The sequence below is a fragment of the Pan paniscus genome, chromosome X, assembly GCF_029289425.2.
Source record: "Pan paniscus chromosome X, NHGRI_mPanPan1-v2.0_pri, whole genome shotgun sequence".
Taxonomy (NCBI): Eukaryota; Metazoa; Chordata; class Mammalia; order Primates; family Hominidae; genus Pan; species Pan paniscus.
In genome coordinates this window covers 52711152-52730124 of record NC_073272.2, presented here as the reverse complement: position 1 = coordinate 52730124, position 18973 = coordinate 52711152, and the positions used below count along the sequence as shown (strand labels likewise).

The 18973-nt window shown below is 41.5% G+C and overlaps 1 protein-coding gene and 1 long non-coding RNA gene across 2 annotated transcripts in view; one reads left to right on the top strand and one right to left on the bottom strand.

Moving 5' to 3' along the window:
• The window catches only part of LOC129395388 (uncharacterized), a 317768-nt gene that overhangs the window by 57020 nt on the left and 241775 nt on the right, over nucleotides 1-18973 (top strand). The window lies entirely within an intron of this gene.
• Nucleotides 1672-6711, bottom strand: LOC100977832 (diphosphoinositol polyphosphate phosphohydrolase 3-beta). Its single transcript, XM_008977068.3, has 2 exons — nucleotides 5782-6711; nucleotides 1672-2958 (listed from the first exon to the last, which is right to left on the bottom strand). Coding segments are annotated over exons 1-2 (495 nt in total). The 5' UTR covers nucleotides 6276-6711; the 3' UTR covers nucleotides 1672-2957.

The following is an 18973-nucleotide window of genomic DNA, read 5'->3' as shown; positions in this document are numbered from 1 at the left end:
CCAGTTACTCTAGAGGCTAAGGCAGGGGGATCTCTCGAGCCCAGGAATTTGAGGCTGCAATGAGCTATGATCATGCCACTGCACTCCTGTTAGGGCAACAGAGCAAGAGCCCATCTGTATGAAAAAAGAACTATTTCAAAAAATATCAAGAAGGGCTTCTCAGAAGCAGTGATTTACAAAAGTAGGGACTGTAATTACCACAAATTTACAGATGAGAAAATTGAAAATTAGAGAGGTAAACTAATCTGGCAGAGGCCATACAGCCTCTGGTCAAGACAGTTTTGAGCTATAGCTTGTTGGATTCCGAATCACTAAATTGTTTTAATTTACATCCACCAAACTACAGCTTCCCTGGCTCTGCTTGCCTCTAAACTTAAAAAAAAATCTGCTGGCCGGGTGCGGTGTCTCACGCCTGTAATCCCAGCACTTTGGGAGGCCGAGACGGGCAGATCACGAGGTCAGGAGATTGAGACCATCCTGGCTAACACCGTGAAACCCCGTCTCTACTAAAAATACAAAAAATTAGCCGGGCGTGGTGGTGGGCACCTGTAGTCTCAGCTACTTGGGAGGCTGAGGCAGAATGGTGTGAACCCGGGAGGCGGAGCTTGCAGTGAGCCAAGATCGTGCCACTGCACTCTAGCCTGGGTGACAGAGCAAGACTCCGTCTCAAAAAAAAAAAAAAATCTGCTACAATCAGAGTAGACTCAAATTAGAAAACAATTTCCAGGGAAAACTTGATGAAAGTTTTTCTGGTATATCATGGTGCCTTCTCACAGGGGAATCTTGGAACTGAAAGCTCTGTCCAGCTATGACTGGTAAAGGGCTCTAAGGTAAACTTTTCACCTCCCCTTTTCCCAGTAACAGTTGGTTCTGGGGAGTTGCTTGCTCTTGGGATTGGAACACACTTAAAGAACAGAAGTAGAAGGGGCAGCTTCAGCTTCAGTACTTCACACTTAGGAAGGAATTCATCTTCCCTAGGAGGGACCTTTAATACTCTTCTCACTTTCTGCCTGTTCCTTCTTGACTCACAAAAACATCAGGACAGACACCATGTTTGTTGATGTAAGCACAGCCTTTACAGAATTTTAGCCTTTGCAGAAATTTAAGCACAGTCCAGAACTGAAGGAGTATCTGCAATCTGTGAAATGCAAAATGGTCCACTGAAGTCAGGAATGTTAACTGCTTAATTTCCTTTTTTACCTACCTTCAAATATAACTTTAAACTTAATTATGTGCAGCTAACAAGTTTACAGCTATTGTTCCCTTAAAAACTATTCAAAAAGTGGCTTATGTAGGTTTTTATAAAATTCCATAAACCTTCTCCTTGGAGACTCCACCTCTTTGATTTTTCACATTTGTATGAACTCGTATGTAGGTGTTATCAAAACCCCTGCTCAACAGCATATAAGAATCCATTCTTATTTTCTAGTATGAATAAATAAGAATCTAGCTTTTCCTATTTCAATGGGCCAAATTAAAAGAAAAAACTGCTAACATTGGTCTACAGCAAGGGAACTGCTAGCCACTCCAGGGTATTTCTCCCTTCTCTTTTTGGGCATTTGACCCCTTGGGCCAGAAGCGGTATGCCACAGCCAACCTTTTTTAAACAATCTAAATATTTTCCTTTTTTTCTACCTTATATATTAGGCTTAATAAGAATAACTCCAGTAATTATTTTTATAAACTTTATTACGGAAAATGCCAAACATACAAAAATAGAGATGAACATATATAATGAACCATCATTTTAGCCATCACCCAGCTTCAACAGTTATCAAGGCCAATTTCGTTTCATCAATATTTCCAATGCACTTAACATCCAGACTTATTATTTTGAAGCAAATTCCAAGAATCATATCATATCAGCCACAGATGTTTGAGAATGTAGATGAGGACCCTTCTTTCTAACATAATGATAAAACCATTATTCTAATACCAAATACCCCACCAATGTTCAAATTACCCCGATTGTCTCATAAATGTATTCGTTTTACAGTTCGGTCAAATCACAATTCAAATAAGATCCAATTAACAATTGGTTAATATGTCTCTTAAGTCTCTTTAAATCTATAGGTTCATCCTCCATCTTTCATCCTTGCAAGTTATTTACAGAAGAAACTAGGTCATGTGTCCTGTAGTTTCTTATAGTCTGGATTCTGCTGATCTCATCTCCATGGTGTAAAATAATGTTTCTCTGCCCTATTTTCTAAAGATTAGGAATTATTTCTAGGGGCATGGTCAAATTTAGGTTCAATGTTTGGGCAAATATTTTAAGAGACGGAGTCTCATTATATTGCTCAGGCTAGACTAAAGCTCCTGGGCTCAAGCTATTCTTCTGCCTCAGCCTCCTGAGGCAGACGCGTAACACTGTGCCTGGCTTTGCAAATATATTTTACAGATAGTGTAGTATACTGCCATCTGGAGGCACACATCTGGGATGACACAGACATAGGAGTAAGAATTTTTGCTTTCTAGTATCTCACAGCTGCCTTGAAGCAGTTGTGTGACACTTGATAAACAAAAGTCACATATATGCTAGACAGATTAGAAAGGGATTGTTTAACCATTCAGTATCATTACAAAATATGAACTACTGAAACAAATCTTCAGTGATGTCTACCATATTCTAAGCAATATCTTATATGCTAGATATATAAAAAAGACTAAGGAAACAAGTTCCTGGCATTCAAGGGCATATACTCTGCTGGGAAATACAGACACATAAAAGCACAAAAAAGGCCACAGGTGCCAAGTTAGAATTCTGTACAGATACAGCGGTAGTGCAACAACCTGGAGAATAGTCATTGTAATAAACAGGGAAGAAGTGTCCAAAAGCATAGGATGAGCTGTGTCCTTGGAGTGTGAAAGAGCTCATCTGTGCTTCACAATTCCATTCATCCATCCATTCACATACTTGATTCTTTCAAAGTAAATCTGAACAACATCTATGCCATTCACCTAAAAAGAAAAATTCTTATTAATAGGGTTTTATTGGTTCATCCATTCCTCTAATCAACAAATACTTATTGAGCACCTACTATGGCTCATCAACCATTTTGAATTGGAAAAGCCTTCAGTGAATTATCGAATGCAGTTTCACTGTGAGGACAGATGAGAGCCTGAGGGAATAACAGATTGTCCCAGGTACATTATGAAGCTCAGAAATCGGGAATACACTTGTAGACATTTCTAATCTGTGGATCAAAGACAAATGTCTCCAAATTTCAGGCACTGTTCTAGGCTCTGAGGATATGGGGGAGGATTCAGTCTGGGTCCTAGTCCTCAAAAAGTTCATATTCTAATAGGCCAACAGTCATTCAGAAAGATGATTGCAATACAAGAATGATGCTGAGAATATTTGTTTTGACTGATGCTTCCACAAAAGGAACTCTGAAAAATAAAACTCTGGCCAGCTGTTAGTGCTGTAAGCTCTAACCTCCCTTTTCCCAGTCAACAACTATGGAGGGAGGACATGCTTTTTCTTACAATTGAACTCCACTTAAAGGCAAGTGAGACAAGGAGCAGCTCCAGCATCAGAGCCCTTTAAACCATCTATCCCACAAGGGACCTCTAATGTTGCTGTTTCTTTACAAGCTCTTACACATACACACTTCAATTTGTATCCATTTTCTAAATGCAAAAATGTTGAAATCTTTACAATGATTCTCTCAAATGAAACTATATACAGGACTTAAAAATATTTATAGCCACCTTTCACCCCTTTCAGGGTTACTTCTTTCAAAGGTGACCTGATCAACAGAACATAGGTTTCTTAGAAAATATGTTAACCATCCAGAGCAAATTCTGTATCAAGCAACCAAACTTACCTTTACTCCAACATGTCGTCTTCAAATTTTTTTTAGAATAAGAAAAAGTAGGCACTTGTCCAGTGGGGGACAGGGACGAGGGGGAAAATCAGTCTTTTTTTTTTTTTTTTTGAGACGGTCGCCCAGGCTGGAGTGCAGTGGCACGATCTCGGCTCGCTGCAACCTCCGCCTCCCGGGATCAAGCGAATCTCCTACCTCAGCCTCCCGAGTAGCTGGGATTACAGGCGCACACCACCATGCCCAGCTAATTTTTGTATTTTTAGTAGAGACGGGGTTTCACCATGCTGGCCAGGCTGATCTTGATCTCCTAACCTCGTTATCTGCCCGCCTCGGCCTTCCAAAGTGCTGGGATTACAGGCGTGAGCCACCGCGCCCGGTCCCCCAGCCCCCACCCATACTCTCTTCAAAAACTAGACGTTTCCTCAACTGTCATGGGAGATGAAATCCAGAAGAGGAACCTAGAATTTACATAGCGAAACCCAAAATTTCTTAATAGAAAGTGCGTAACAGTGACCCATAGAACAAGACTCCGTCTCAAAAAAAAAAAAAAAAGTTAAGGGACCCCAATACCTGTCAATAATGTTTAAGAGATATGACATAGTCTAGGTTGCTCTAGAAATTAGGAATGATCTTTTCATTCGAATACCCTCTTCACAAAATAGGTTTTCCTTCTACCTAATGTCAGACATGGCTGGGGGAACAGCGGAAGGTCCAGAAGAGAGATTTAGCTATTCTAGATGGGATTCCTGACTTCAAGCAAGTATTGAGGCAAACGTGAGAGCTTTTAATTTGGCACCCAGAAAAGGTGGTACTGTGAGACAAAACAATTACTCTCTATCATTGAGAGATTGTTCAGGAATCCTAATAGTTTGACAATTCTGTACCAGCTGAACATCGCTAGAGCTAACTCTGTTGGGATGTAATCACCACAAAAGATTCCATTCCTGTGGTTACTGGGAGTCAGGGAGGTTAAGCGGAATGTCACTACATTCAAATATGAAATGGAAACCACTTTCTTTCAAAAACAAACTTAAATCCAGAGAACCATGGTTCTTCTATGGTATCCAGTAAGGGGCAATGGGAGTTGGAAGTTGAGTATGGGAAATCAAATTCTGTGAATACAGTTTTTCTGATCAGATGCGTTTGGCTAGCAGATCCCCAGCAGCATCTATTCAGTAAGGTTAATCTACATGGGAAATAGCGATTTAAAGTCAGCAGTGAAAAATTACTTGTGCAAATTTTTTGAAAACCAAATGATCTACATAGAAATAGAAAAAAATTTCTGAAAGGGGCAAATGAGATACCACTTCAGAGGCTAGAGCGACTGTCGAGTGCAGAAAGAGCACAAGATGTAGGATTTCCTAATGTTTTTACAAATTCAAAACTGATTTTTTAAACCAACTCCCACCACAGAAGGCCTCCCTGACAACAAGGGCGAACGCTGTGAAGGAGAAAACAACTCAAGGGAAAAAAATACTAAAAGATGCCACACAACCAAGCTGGTCAGACTTTAAAGGCCTCCACTACCAAACAAACCACAAGGCTCGTATCAAAAATGTGCACGCACCCACGAATATGTGTGAAATATAAAAGAACCAAAAACATCACAGGGCGCACAGGCAGACACACACACTCCCCGCCCACCCCTCGCCCCCCACCTCCCCGCCCAAAAGCAGGGTGAACAGTTACAGCACCTAAAACCCCAAGCCGCATAGGCTTCTCCGAAACATTTTACAGGGTAACCAAGAAGCGATTTTGAAAGCAACTGAAAAACGTGCCAACTGAAAACAGGGCCTGGCAACAGTTTGCAAGCGTGATTCAGAGGGTCTGCCAAGGAAACAAAAGCCTCCCTCCTCCCCATGAGACCGCACATGGTACGAGAGGTGCTCCAGGCGGGATGCATTTTAAGCGAGGCAGACAAACAGAAGTCTGTGCGGGCGCAAGCGGTACATACTAGGGATCGCTATCTGGCGAGGATGGGGCCATGGAGTTTCCATTGGTTGGGGAACCGCCCAGCTTTAGTTTCTCCAGATATTCGGCGTGCACGGGCTTGTGGCACTGGAGAACCTTGATGGCATCTTCGACTTTGAACCACTCTCGCTTCCTCCCAATGCTAACCGAATCTTCCCAATCCTCCAGCAGCTCCGTGACAGTCAGTACATACACGTACGTTCTGTGCTTGCGATCCTGGTTCTGTTCGAAGACGCCCAGGAGCCGGCCTAACTTCCCCTTGACTCCCGCTTCTTCGTACACCTCTCGGACCGCCGCACCGCCCGGCTCCTCCTCGGGCTCCATGCCCCCGCCCGGCACGATCCAGCGGTCCGGGTACCGGCTGCTACTCACTAACAGGACCTCGTCCTCGCGCTCGCTCCGGAAGCACAGGCACGCCGCCCGCTTCTTGAACCCCTCGGGGTCGTAGGTCCGCGTCTGGTTGGGTTTGCACTTCATCCTCGAGGCAGCCTCCTCTCGCCTCTCGCTGCTGTGTGGGCCGCCGACGCAGCTGCTGCGGCTGCCGGGGAGCAGCCGAGGTGCTGGGAAGAGAAAGGGCCGAGGAGAGGGGCGGGGAGAGAGAGGCGCCTCCGTCTGCCGTCTGCCCGCGAGCCCGGGGAGCGGAGGGAGAGATGAAGCTGGGCGGGGCACGGGCGGAGGCGGGGGCAAGCGAGGCGTGTCAGTCAGCCAGTCGGCCAGTCCGATGGGCGGCCGGCCGAACCCGGGCCCGCCGGAGTGGAGGAGGCGCTGCTGCCCGCGAGCCCGCGACTCTCCACAGAGCCCACCCGCTTCTGCGAGGTGAAGCGCATTCTCGGGCGCGTCCGCGCTCCCGTTCACGTGCGCGTTCGCAGGGGAGGGCGTGGGGTGAGGGGCGAGGAACGGGGGCGAGGGGCGAGGGGCAGGGGTCTCCTGGCTCCCGCGGCGCGCAACGCCTGGGGCCCACTGCGCAGGCGCTTCATACTCCTGGGGCCAGGAACCTCCTTGGCGCACAGCGAAATTCACCGCATTGTGACTTTGGCCAAGACTGCCTCCACGTGTGCCTTTGACCCAAACTCACTGTGGCACGGCAGGACGTTTCTCCTCTCACTCCCCACTGCGCTGCAGGAAACCCACAGGCAGTTGTTTTACACAAGACAGGGGCAAAGGCAGCGTCGTCATCATCCTCCCCCACTATCAACCATTCTGGCTTACTCATGGGACCTGGGCCCTAGTGTTGTCTGCACAACCCACGGGATTCTTGGCACAGTAGCCGGGCATCTTTGCTGAGTCACATGATGCAGTTTTATTTCTTCAACAGGTTCCCACCTTGCAGAGCATCTTGGCGCAGCCAGTAATTTAACGCTTTTCTTAAACCCCTGTTCACAACCTGCCTGACCTCCCTGCACCTCAGTTTCCTCATGGGTACACTCCTCGCCTCCCTGTTGCAGCCATTTGCACTTCGATGCAGTACACCTTAAAGACCAGAGCACCACCCATCTAGTAGTCCTGCGTTAAAGCCCAGAGACGTTCTCCTATTCTCCACACACTCCACCCTTCTCTATCTTTCTCTTTGATAAGCACCACTTGGTGTTTGGGAAACCATGCACATGGAGATCCCGTCCTATTTCACAAATTTATTTTATTTTATTTTTTGAGACGGAGTCTCACTCTGTCGCTCTGTCGCCCAGGCTGGAGTGCCGTGGCACGATCTTGGCTCACTGCAACCTTCGCCTCCTGGGTTCAAGCGATCCTCCTGCCTCAGCCTCCTGAGTAGCTGGGATTACAGGCGGGTGCCATCACGCCTGGCTAATTTTTGTAGTTTTAGAAGAGACGGGTTTCACCATGTTGGTCAGGCTGCTCTTGAACTCCTAACCTCGCGATCCGCCCACCTCGGCCTCCCAAAGTGTACTATTAACCACCACAAAACAAATAAAATACTAAGGGGTCCTAAAAATGTGGTTAGGACTTAGTAGTACAAAATGGTTGAACTTCTACTCAGAGCTTTGAAACATGATTTGAATGAATCACGAGACACTCTAGCAAAACTAGCAGACTAGTGGGGTGTCTGGGTTCGAGAGGGGCCAATCCAGGCTCCGGCCACAGGGCAGGGCTGCTTCACAATTGCCAGGTACTGTCTCCTTTGTCTCACAAGAAAGAGGTGCCATTTTCTAGTCTATTCCATCAGTATCAGTTCTACATCACACCGTGCCTCTGCAATAGGTCCCTTCCGGGGGCATACTTGTGGCAGGGAAGAGGAATAGGACATTATAACATGGAAAGAGGCACAGACTGAAACCCTACTGGAAAAGTCTGGATATGGAGACCCACAACGTAAAACATGCTTAATACAATAGCAAGGCAATGTTTTAATTACCTTTTCCCCAAACTTTCACAGCTGACATAGTTTGGATACTTGTCCTTGCCCAAATCTCATGTTAAATTGTAATCCCCAATGGTGGAAGTGGGGCCTGGTGGGAGATGTTTGGATCATGAGGGCGGATCCCTCATGGCTTGGTGCTGTCTGTGTGATAGTGAGTGCTCACAAGATCTGGTGACTTAAAAGCAAGTGGCACCTTCCCCTGTCTTGCTCATGCTTTCACTATGTGATGCATCTACTCCCCCTCTGCCTTCTGCCACCATTGTAAGCTTCCTGAGGCCACCCCAGAAGCTGAGCAACTGTTGGCACCATGCTTCCTGTAAAACCTGCAGAACCATGAGCCAATTAAACCTCTTTTCTTTGTAAATTACCCAGTCTCAGGTATTTCTTTATAGCAATGTGAGAATGGCCTAATAACTTTATTATTCATCTATAATATAGTAACAGGGCAAGAAAAGCTAAGACTTTTGTAACGATAGTAAAAATCCTTTTTAAGAGAACAGCATTCCTCTGTCTGGTTTTGCATATTTAAGTATTTCTCCAATAATGAGCAGTGTAATTCAGGAATCACTGTAGTAGTAGATTGTTACAGTGAAACTGCAATTTGTTCGTGGAAGCCTGTATCTCCTTCCACATTGTCATTGTCTCTGGTCTTGGCCATGTAATTTGTTGTGTCCAGTGGGGCAATAACAAATGTGAACAGAAGTCAGCAGAGAACTGAAAGGTGCTTGCACACTGGGGTATCCTCTCTCTTTTCGCTCTTGAAACATTGTGACAGCAATGTGAGGAAGGCTGGCCGGGCTAGCTGGATGATGAGATACCTGTGGCCGATTCTTCCCTTTCACCCCAGCTGACAGTGAAACCGTTGCCCAACATATGGGTGAGGCCATCCTAGACCATTTGCCCACAAGCAGAACTACTTAGGTCATAAGAGAGCACTAGCTGAAGATGCATAACTAAGCCTAGCCATGAACAGCAAAGAAAAAAAAAAAAAAAAAAAAGCAAGCAAACAAACAAAAAAACCCACTCAGATGGGACCAGCTGAAATTATTGACCTGCAGAATTGTGAGTAAAATAGTTTACTGTTTAAAGCATAAAATTTGGCAGCGCTTTGTTATGCTTTAAAAACTAGCTGCTCCAACCATTGACATGATCCATAAAAATCAACCAAAAACAATCAGAGAAAGACAAGATTGTTCGCTGTAGAAATGTAACATCTACTTAAAAATGCTGGCATTTCACTTTCCCTGGAGTCAGAAAGGGATGAAGTTAAGACATCTAAAGTGTTGAGTACAGTCCCTGTGAGAGGTCCTGTGTTACGCCCTGCATTCTATTTAACTGTTATCTCATTAACTCATAGGGAGGGAGGCAGTTCATAAGTCCATTTTACAGAAGAGGAAATGAGGACTTAGAGTGGATTTTGTATTTGAGTTTAAGGCTTCATGTCTCCATACCCTGCACACTCAAAAAATCAACATGTCTTAAGAGAAGGATTCTTCTTATCCACAGCTATGGTTGTTGCGGCCTTTGTTGATGACATTCAGCATTGACTTCTTGGGTAAGGTATTCAGTAGTTAAGATTCAATGACTCCAGTGAAAGGTATTTTTCCATCGTGATGTTCTTCTTCTGGACAATAAGTGAAAAGAGCATGTGAGTACCTCTCTCACTCCCAGCAAATAATTGTTGTGTCACCTACACATGTTTCTTCACGATTTGAGGCTTTGATTTCCCCTGCAAGATAAAATGCAATGAAGTGATACAGAAAAAAAGAAATTCTATGCTGTCATCACACTAGACCATGATGTTGATTTATGGATGGTCTGCTTTCTTATATGCACTTAATATTTTTGTACAAGCAAACCTGAAAAGTGTCAAAATCCCCTTTAACAGATTAACAGGCTGAGATGGGTTAAAGTGAGCAAGCCGGGAAGTGGTGGAGCTGGGATCCACACCCTGGTCTGTCTGAGTCCAGATGTAATCGTCTTGCATTCACTATGGCATGTTTCCCTTATGTTAAGAGTTGCTGACATAGACAGTGCATGTCATTCCTTTTGGTATGGTCTTCCTCCTTTCTAGCTTTTTTCTGCCTGGAAGATCCAGGCACCCAAGAGAATGGAGCTTCCATGTAAATTTGCAGAATCCCTAGGATGAAAGCGGAGAGGATCTACCCTGAAACCAACAAGTCTAGGATACACATCTCTGCCTTTTTTTCAGAATTAGGAAGGGGCAGGCAGATGGGCAATTGACAGGAATAGTAGAAGCATCCTCGGGGAAGTTGGCTGCTTTACTTAGTGAGAAAGCAATGGAAAGTGACATTTCTAACTGAGTTTTAAGTGAAGTACAGTCCTAAGAGAGGAGCTCTGAAAAACAGCTGTTACCTGAGATTGGGAATGTTAAAGACCTTCTCAGAGCCTGACTGTACTCACAGCTGGACCTAGCTATCAGAAGAGGGACTGCAACATACCTGAGAAACTTTCAGAATACTTAACGGAAGCAGAGTCAGGGGAAGTGATTTTGATAGTAGTCCATGAGAAAAAAATACGGTGTTTTAAAATGCAAATGAACTAAAATTTAAGTCCTGCTCTCTCAGTAGCTATGCAGCCTTAGGCAAGTTAATATCTTTGACCTTAGTATTTCTCAGGTGTAAAGAGGGATAATTACCTACTCAGAACTTCACCTCTCCCAAGAAAGCTTTCCTGACCATGTGCTGGCCCTTCCTTTATATTGGGATTAAAGTACCCCCCCCCCCCGTTTTTCCAGGCTTTCTTGACTTTAATTCTGTCATAGCTCTAATTAAGAACCTCTGTAATGATCTGTCTGCAAGCTTGTGAGAAATTTGAGGGCTGGGAACCAGCCTGAAACATGTCTGTTGCCCTCTGAGTCAACACAGTGCCTGGGATCTGGTGTCCAGTAGGGATTTAAAGCATATTGATTGAATGAGAAATGATGACAGGATCTACATGGATCACAAAGGATAGTTGTTATTTTACCTGTTAACTATTTAATAGCGAAATTAAATGAAATATGAATTAACCTAGGACCAGGGAAGGTGGGGTAAGTTGTGTCTTTCACATCAACCTTCATATGTTCCCCAATTTTTTCTTCCTTCATGTACCTAGGACACTCTTGTTCAAACACAAAGGTGGTTTTATTTTGGGTCTATACTAGCTAGTTCCCTAGAAAGGTCTTAAATACAAAATGAATGGAATACAAAATAACCTCCCTCATTGTTTTTTTTCCCGGACAAATGACAGGATGCATACAGAACTGCTACTTTTGTGATGTTGCAAGTAATGGTATAGATGTGCACAAATCATGGATGTGGTCCCAGTGATCCATGGAAATGTGAAGTCCAGGTGAGCACCGCCTCTCTCATAAAGATGCAGCACACCTTGATTTCTCCCACTTCTTTGCTCAGTACCTGATCCTGCCTCACTGCTGTCACCCTCCTTTTCCCTTTTCTCTACACTGCGGAGACTTCTAATTCAGACACCAAACCCTTTCTAGTGGCCCTGTGTTTATGTATCACAGTAAAATGTTAAATGCTTCCAAAACATACAAGGCCCTACAACATCTGGCCAATTTCCTCCTCAAAGTTGCCCCTACTACTCCCCATGGGCCACACATCTCTAGTGGACCTGGACTCTGCAGCTTCTGGGTTGTGTCAGGCAGGCTCCTTCCCTCCTCAGGGCCTTTGCTCTAGTCATTCCCTCTGCTTGGATTGTTCCTGTCCCTTGTCTACAAGGATAACTTCCTCACCCCCCTTGAGGCCTTGATCACTTCCCACCTTCTAGATGAGGCCTACCCAGGCCACCTTATGATGGACTGCTGAACCCACTCTTCCTTGCCACCCTGTCGCTGATACCCCAGATCCTCTTTTCCTTGGCCCAAGTGTCCTTTCTATTATAGTATTTTGCATCTAACAGACTATTTAATTACTTATTGATGATTATTGCTGTTCTCTCTCCAGCTATAATGGCTCCTGCTAGAGTATTAGCTCCTGATGGTAGGGATCTTTGTCTCTTGCTCACTGGTATATCTCAAGCAGCCCAGATCTCATCTCTGGTGAGCATACATTGGAGTCACTCAGAAAATACCTGTGGATGTAATGAATGTGTTTGTGTCCTGTGCTAGATGGGAGACTTGTGAGAGAAAGGGCCATGTGTTGTTGGTCTTTGTAAACCTACCATCCACACTCTCTGATACAACCAGAAGGGCAGTACTGAATAGTCGTTGAATTAATTAATCTTTTGAAAATGACACTGATAGGAAAAACATTCTCTTTGCATTCTGCAGCTTTTCCAGTGGTTGCCATTTGTTTCGGCACCATATAGGTACCAGATGCCATAGGCAGAATCTGGCACCATATAGGTACCAAATGCCATAGAAAGGCAGCCATGGGATACCTGAAGGCCAGAAGTCTGATTCATTTTCCATGGCATCTTCACAGGGTAGCACAGTTCCTACCACACAGCATGACTTGGGGTGGTGTTTTCAGATCTTGGTCATTCATTGCCTAAATTGTTTTGGTTTTATCTGGACAGGACATATACTATGATTTACATATTGCATTTTATTTTCACAAGACAGTGGCTTTCAGAAAGAAACACAATTATATAATTAAACACAAAGCAGAACGATGTTACAAAAAAGTTGAAAACAAAGTGGAAGCTATTGTTTTGTAATAGGATACATAACAATGGATGGGCTATAGTAGGCACTGCATGTACCTTTTTCATTTAACCCTAATAAAAGCCCTTCAAAGGCAATGTTGTCATTCCCATTTTCAAAAGAGAGAAGATTGAGATCTAAGGCCTTATGTAACTTGGCCAGTATCTGACAGCTAGGAGGTATCTGAATGAGGTGGAATCTTCCAGGCTCATTGATGAGAACACCCCACAAAGATGGCAGTATAGGCAGAGCCCCACCACTTAACTTGCCCCTGGAGTTCTCTCTGCTCCCCTCCCCGTTTCTCATGCACACATCTCTGCAACATTTTCCTCCCATCTCCTAATACTTTCAGAAGCTCCTCATCCTAGAGGTTGTTCTCCTGCTCCTTTGGTCAAGTGCTGGAAATTTCAACACTAATTTCTGCAGAGGCAGAGGAATGGAGTTTGTTTCAAGTCCTTGTGAAGGGATAGAATGATTGGTACTTACAGCTGCTTCAAGGTCTTGATGAGGCTGGATCTGGAGGAGGGTCTTTTATGCAAGCTAGTCCCTGCATGAGAGGATTCCGGTCTTGGAAGGATGCCTTCCCCTCCACAAAGACATCTGGCCAGCCCACAAGGAAGATAGTTTACTTATCAATGACACTGTGTACCCACAGGCTCAGGCCAGTTTCGTCAGAAGCAGAACAGGCTTTCCAAGGTCACCAAGCTGTTCTAAACTTCACCTATTCATTAGAGAAAGGCAACAAGACACAGGCATGTTTGGTATCAAAATTGTGATCAGGAAGATGGCTGCATTCCCTGTTCCATGGTAAAACATCTCATACCACCAATGAACTCAGCCAGTTCTAGAGAGATTTCCACCATGATAGAACGTTTCTGACTGTGGGCTCTGGGCCAGCCATTCTCTGGGAGTGCAAGATGGAAAAATATGAGGCTTCCCTTTCCTCTTTTCAATCTTTTTCCAGGTTATTTATTTCGAGGCAAGTTTGAAAATCAGTAGTTCTGTTAGGAGTTTTCCTACACTACAATAGTATATCCTATGAGTGAATAGCCATCACAATCTTAGATTCTTTCCCTTTAGCTTTGATCAAATAGCTTTTACTACCAACCTACATTGCAGAAGGAAGCATCCTTGATTTTTGTGTCAGATGAACTTATTGTGTAGAATTCACAAAATTCTAATAAAGAAATTATATTGTGGGAAAATGGTATTGCTTTACTGCAATATCAGAATATATAATAATTGCTTTTTCAGGGCCCACTATGTATCAGGTGTTTTATATATCTTACTGATAGTTTTCTTAAAATCCCTGTGACGTACGAATCTTTCTTCCAGTTTCACAGATGAGGAAATTTAGGCTCAGAAGGATAGATTACTTGTCCCTGTTCACACAGCTAGGAGGTGCAGAGCTGGGATTTAAAAGACATGCATCACAATCCATTGCCTACATTGGTCAGCAGTATTCCTACATTTTACATAGTCTTGGAAAGAAATCCCTGTGTCTCTGAAAGTCACTAATGTAAATTTTAAAATTCCATACTGCTGTTATGTCATCCTTCTGTTTTAGAGTTTGACTTATGACAAACGGTATTTTTCCTTTCCTGTGAAATATTTAGTTTAGTTTACAACAATATATTTAGGGTTGGCAGCTTTGAAAATGTGTATATATGAATAAGTTAAATAATGTTGATTTACCCCTTTTTGTGTGCTGAAAACTATGCTATGTACTGTGTAGAGGCCCATGAACTAATGAATTTGCTTTCTCTCCCTGTGACATCTACCAGCTTCTAGAGTACTTTGCATGGCTCCTGATACACAAAAGCCACACATAGGATACCTATGTGGAAAGTAACTAGTGTACAGCCTCCAGTTTGGAAGTGGGTGTTTTTGCTATCAGTGTTTCAGTATGAAATGTATTCGTTCAGCAAACCCTCTGCAATGCCTATATGTTTCATGCAGTGTACCTGACTGATAGAGCATATGTAAAGACCAAGTAAAAACTGGCCCTTATTCATAACCATCTCCTAGGAAAACAAAGCAATAAAAGAATGTAAATTCTCAATTATAGTCTGCACAGGGTGTATTTGCTGTGAAAGAGGGGAAAAGAGGGAGAGGAGACAAGAAATTTGACGGAGAAAGAGTAGAGGAAATAGGAGCAGGACTCACATCTGGCAGACTGAATCCTTGTGACTATGAACATGCATGTCTGTGCTTGAAAATGCTGTTATTTGTGGGTTCAGAGGCTTGATTTCATATTCCTGCAAGTTTGTGCCTTTCACCTAAACACTTAAATAATTGGATTAGCAATCTTATATTCATTCATTAATCTCTCCAGTTAATTTATTTTTAAACAATCACTTGTAAAACCTAGGGGAATTTCTAAATTAATCCCACTGTGAGGACATTTCAGAAACTGAGAGATTATTAGAAAGGCCAACATCAATTATGAAGCCAGGAATTCAGCAATACACGGGTACTAGAAGCTATTGACAAATGGGAGCTAGGTTAAAAGAAAGTCCCCATGTTTCATGCACTGTGGTAGGCTGTGGGTTTGTCAGGGACATTCAGGAACTTTGCAGGTGTCTCATGCAGAAAATCATGCGGGCATATCCTAACCCCACTGCCAGTGGTCTGTAAAGATTTGTCACAGTTATTTATCCAGGAGATGTTTTACACTCACACACCCACACATGCATGCACACACACACACACACACACCTCTTATAAATTAGAATCCTGGAACGCTGATTGAATCACAGAGCTAGCTGGTGTTGACTCTAAAGCCTCAAGGAATGTCTATCATACATGTTTTCCATAATAAGTTATTTAGTTTAATTCAGAGCCACTGCCTGCCATTCCTCTGGCTTTGCTTGTCTGTTTTGGCACCGCAAGAGAACCCTGAAATTGAAGTCTCTGCCTCATTTAAAAGGCAGGGACAGAAGGGGCAGCCCCAGCATCTGAGCCCTTCACAGTGAGAATGACACCATCTTACCTGGAAGTGTCCTCCATTGTTGCTGTCACACTTGAAGCTGCCTGTTCTCACAGCTATATTGCAATCAGTCTTCACTACATAACATTTAGCGTTCTTGGCCCTTGGCGTTTAGCTATACCTACTTTAATTTGCACCTTAGAGCTATATAGGTTATGGCTGAGCCAGATATTAGTCTTCATCCTCCGCAGTGGTTTAGATAACGCAGTGCATCACTTTAACCACAACAGATTCCGTATAGTAATAACTTAAATACCTGTATATTAGTTTCCTATTGCTTTATTAAAAATTACCACCCACTTAGTGGCTTAAAACAGCATACATTTATCATTTCACAGTTTCCATAAGTCTGCCATGGATCAACTGTGTTCTCTGTTTAGGACCTTGCAAGGCTGAAATCAACTTGTCACTCTCACAGACACACCCAGGATTATGTTTGCTCAAATGTCTGGGCACCCCGTGGCTCAGTCATGTTGACACATAAAATTAACCATAACACCAAGTGTCTTGACACAGCTTGTAAATTAACCATTATATTTTAATTCCCTTTTTATCTTAAATGATCTATTTCCGTGTTTTCATACCTATAAAATGGAGCTGTGAATAATTTTACTTTGTTAGTTTCATGTTTATTAATTTTAAGGTTATATGTGTGAATAGGCAAAACAGTTAATCAGGCAGTTGATGTTCTTTACTGCAAAAGGGAACTTTTACCATGTGGCATGCAGACTTTTAATAGTTATGAAATTTTTACCACATAGCAAGTTCTTCTACAAGCTCTTTAAATGCTTTACCTCATTTGATTCATAAGTACCTTTATTATCCCTATATTCATAGGAAGACATTTTGTATAACACACAGAAGCTAAGTAATTTATCCTAAATGACATCTTTTAAGTGGCAGGCCCAGGATTGGAATCTATGACTGTAGAACCAGTCTTCCTATCCAATTATTGTGACCATATAATTTATCATTCAAACACGTCAAAGAGAGAAATATTAAAATTATGCCTCCACAATTGGCATAAGACAAAAAGTCAGACATATCAAGCCAATTGCTCACTACATGACAGTTTTTTTGTTGTTGTTTTTTTTTTTTTGCTTACACCTAACAGAAAAATCTTACTTAGACTGGCTAAATCAAAAAGCAAGTTCATAATCTCACAGCATTTGTAACATCCTCATGACATGACTTTTTCTTCCTCTACTATGTTATTCCTGTCAACATACATACTGGTGTTATTTTTGCCATGTTAAAAAAAATGCAAACACCAAAAACCTGTTTACCTCACTCCTTTTACGTGCTTAGTGCCATTTATCTGTTCCCCAATTGCAAGCTTCCCACAGAGCGTTGTCTATGGTCACTGTGTCCCATTTCTCTCCTATTCTGTCTTAATCATACTTCAGCCAGGCCTACGCACCTTCCACTAAACAAACTGTTCTTGTCAAGGTAACCATGACACCAATATTTCTAAATCGAATGGCTATTTCGCAGTCTTCTCCTTAATTTACCTATTTATACTTTTGGATAGAGTTAGTGTGGGCGGTGGCTTGCTCCTGTAATCTCAGCACTTTGGGAGGCCAAGGAGAGTGGATCACCTGAGGTCAGGAGTTCGAGACCAGCCTGGCCAACATGGGAAAACCCTGTCTCTACTAAAAATACAAAAATTAGCTGGGTGTGGTGGCACAGGCCTGTAATCCCAGCTACTCGGGAGGCTGAGGCAGGAAAATCACTTGAACCCAGGAGGTGGAGGTTGCAGTGAGTGGAGACTGCGCCATTGCACTCTAGCCTGGGCAATAAGAGCGAAACCCTGTCTCAAATATGTATATATATGTATATATATATATATACATATATATACAAATATATATATTTGTGTATATATAAATATATACACAAATATATATATTTGTATATATAAGTATATATACAAATATATATATGTGTATATATATAAATATACAAATATATATTTGTATATATAAATATATATACAAATATATATATTTGTATATATAAAAATATATATATACAAATATATATTTGTATATAAAAATATATATACAAATATATATATTTGTATATATAAAAATATATATACAAATATATATAAATATATATATTTGTATATATAAAAATATATATACAAATACATATATTTGTATATAAATATATATACAAATATATATTTGTATATATAAATATATATACATATATATTTGTATATATAAATATATATACATATATATTTGTATATATATAAATATATATACAAATATATATTTGTATATATAAAAATATATATACAAATACATATATTTGTATATAAATATATATATGTATATATATTTATATATATACAAATATATAAATATATATACAAATATATATATAAATATATATATACAAATATATATATTTGTCTATACAAATATATATATAAATATATATATACAAATATATATATTTGTATATATAAATATATATATATAAATATATATATACAAATATATATATTTGTATATATAAATATATATATACAAATATATAATATACAAATATATAAATATTTACATATATACAATATGTATATTTGTATTCACAATTGTATTTACAATACAAATATATATATTTGTATATATATATAAACATAGATATACAAATATATATATTTGTATATATATATATGAGACATATATTGGATAGAGTTGATCAATCCCTCTACCCGGAAGTCCTTTCTTTCCTGAATTCTAGTACAATACTCTCTTGGTTTTTCTGTGACCTCATTAGCTGTAACTCCTGAGTCTCCTTGGCTGATTCTCCTCCTTTCCTCGTGATCTCTTGACATTGAAGTGCCTCAGAAGTCAATCCTTGGTCTCCTTCTCTTCTCTGCCTACACTCATTACCTTGGTGATCTTATCCAGTAGTGTGGTGTCCTATGTGATCTACACTCTCATCTCTGTCCAGTTTAGATAGCTGACCTAAACTCCACAGTCTGTTTCCAATTGCCCACTTGGCAAGTCCACATGCATGTTAAACAAACATTTTGATTTTAACTGTGTAAAAAATTGGATATCTTATTTCATTCCCCTGATTTCATCTACTTTCATTCTTCCTCATTTCAGTTAAAGTTAACCTTA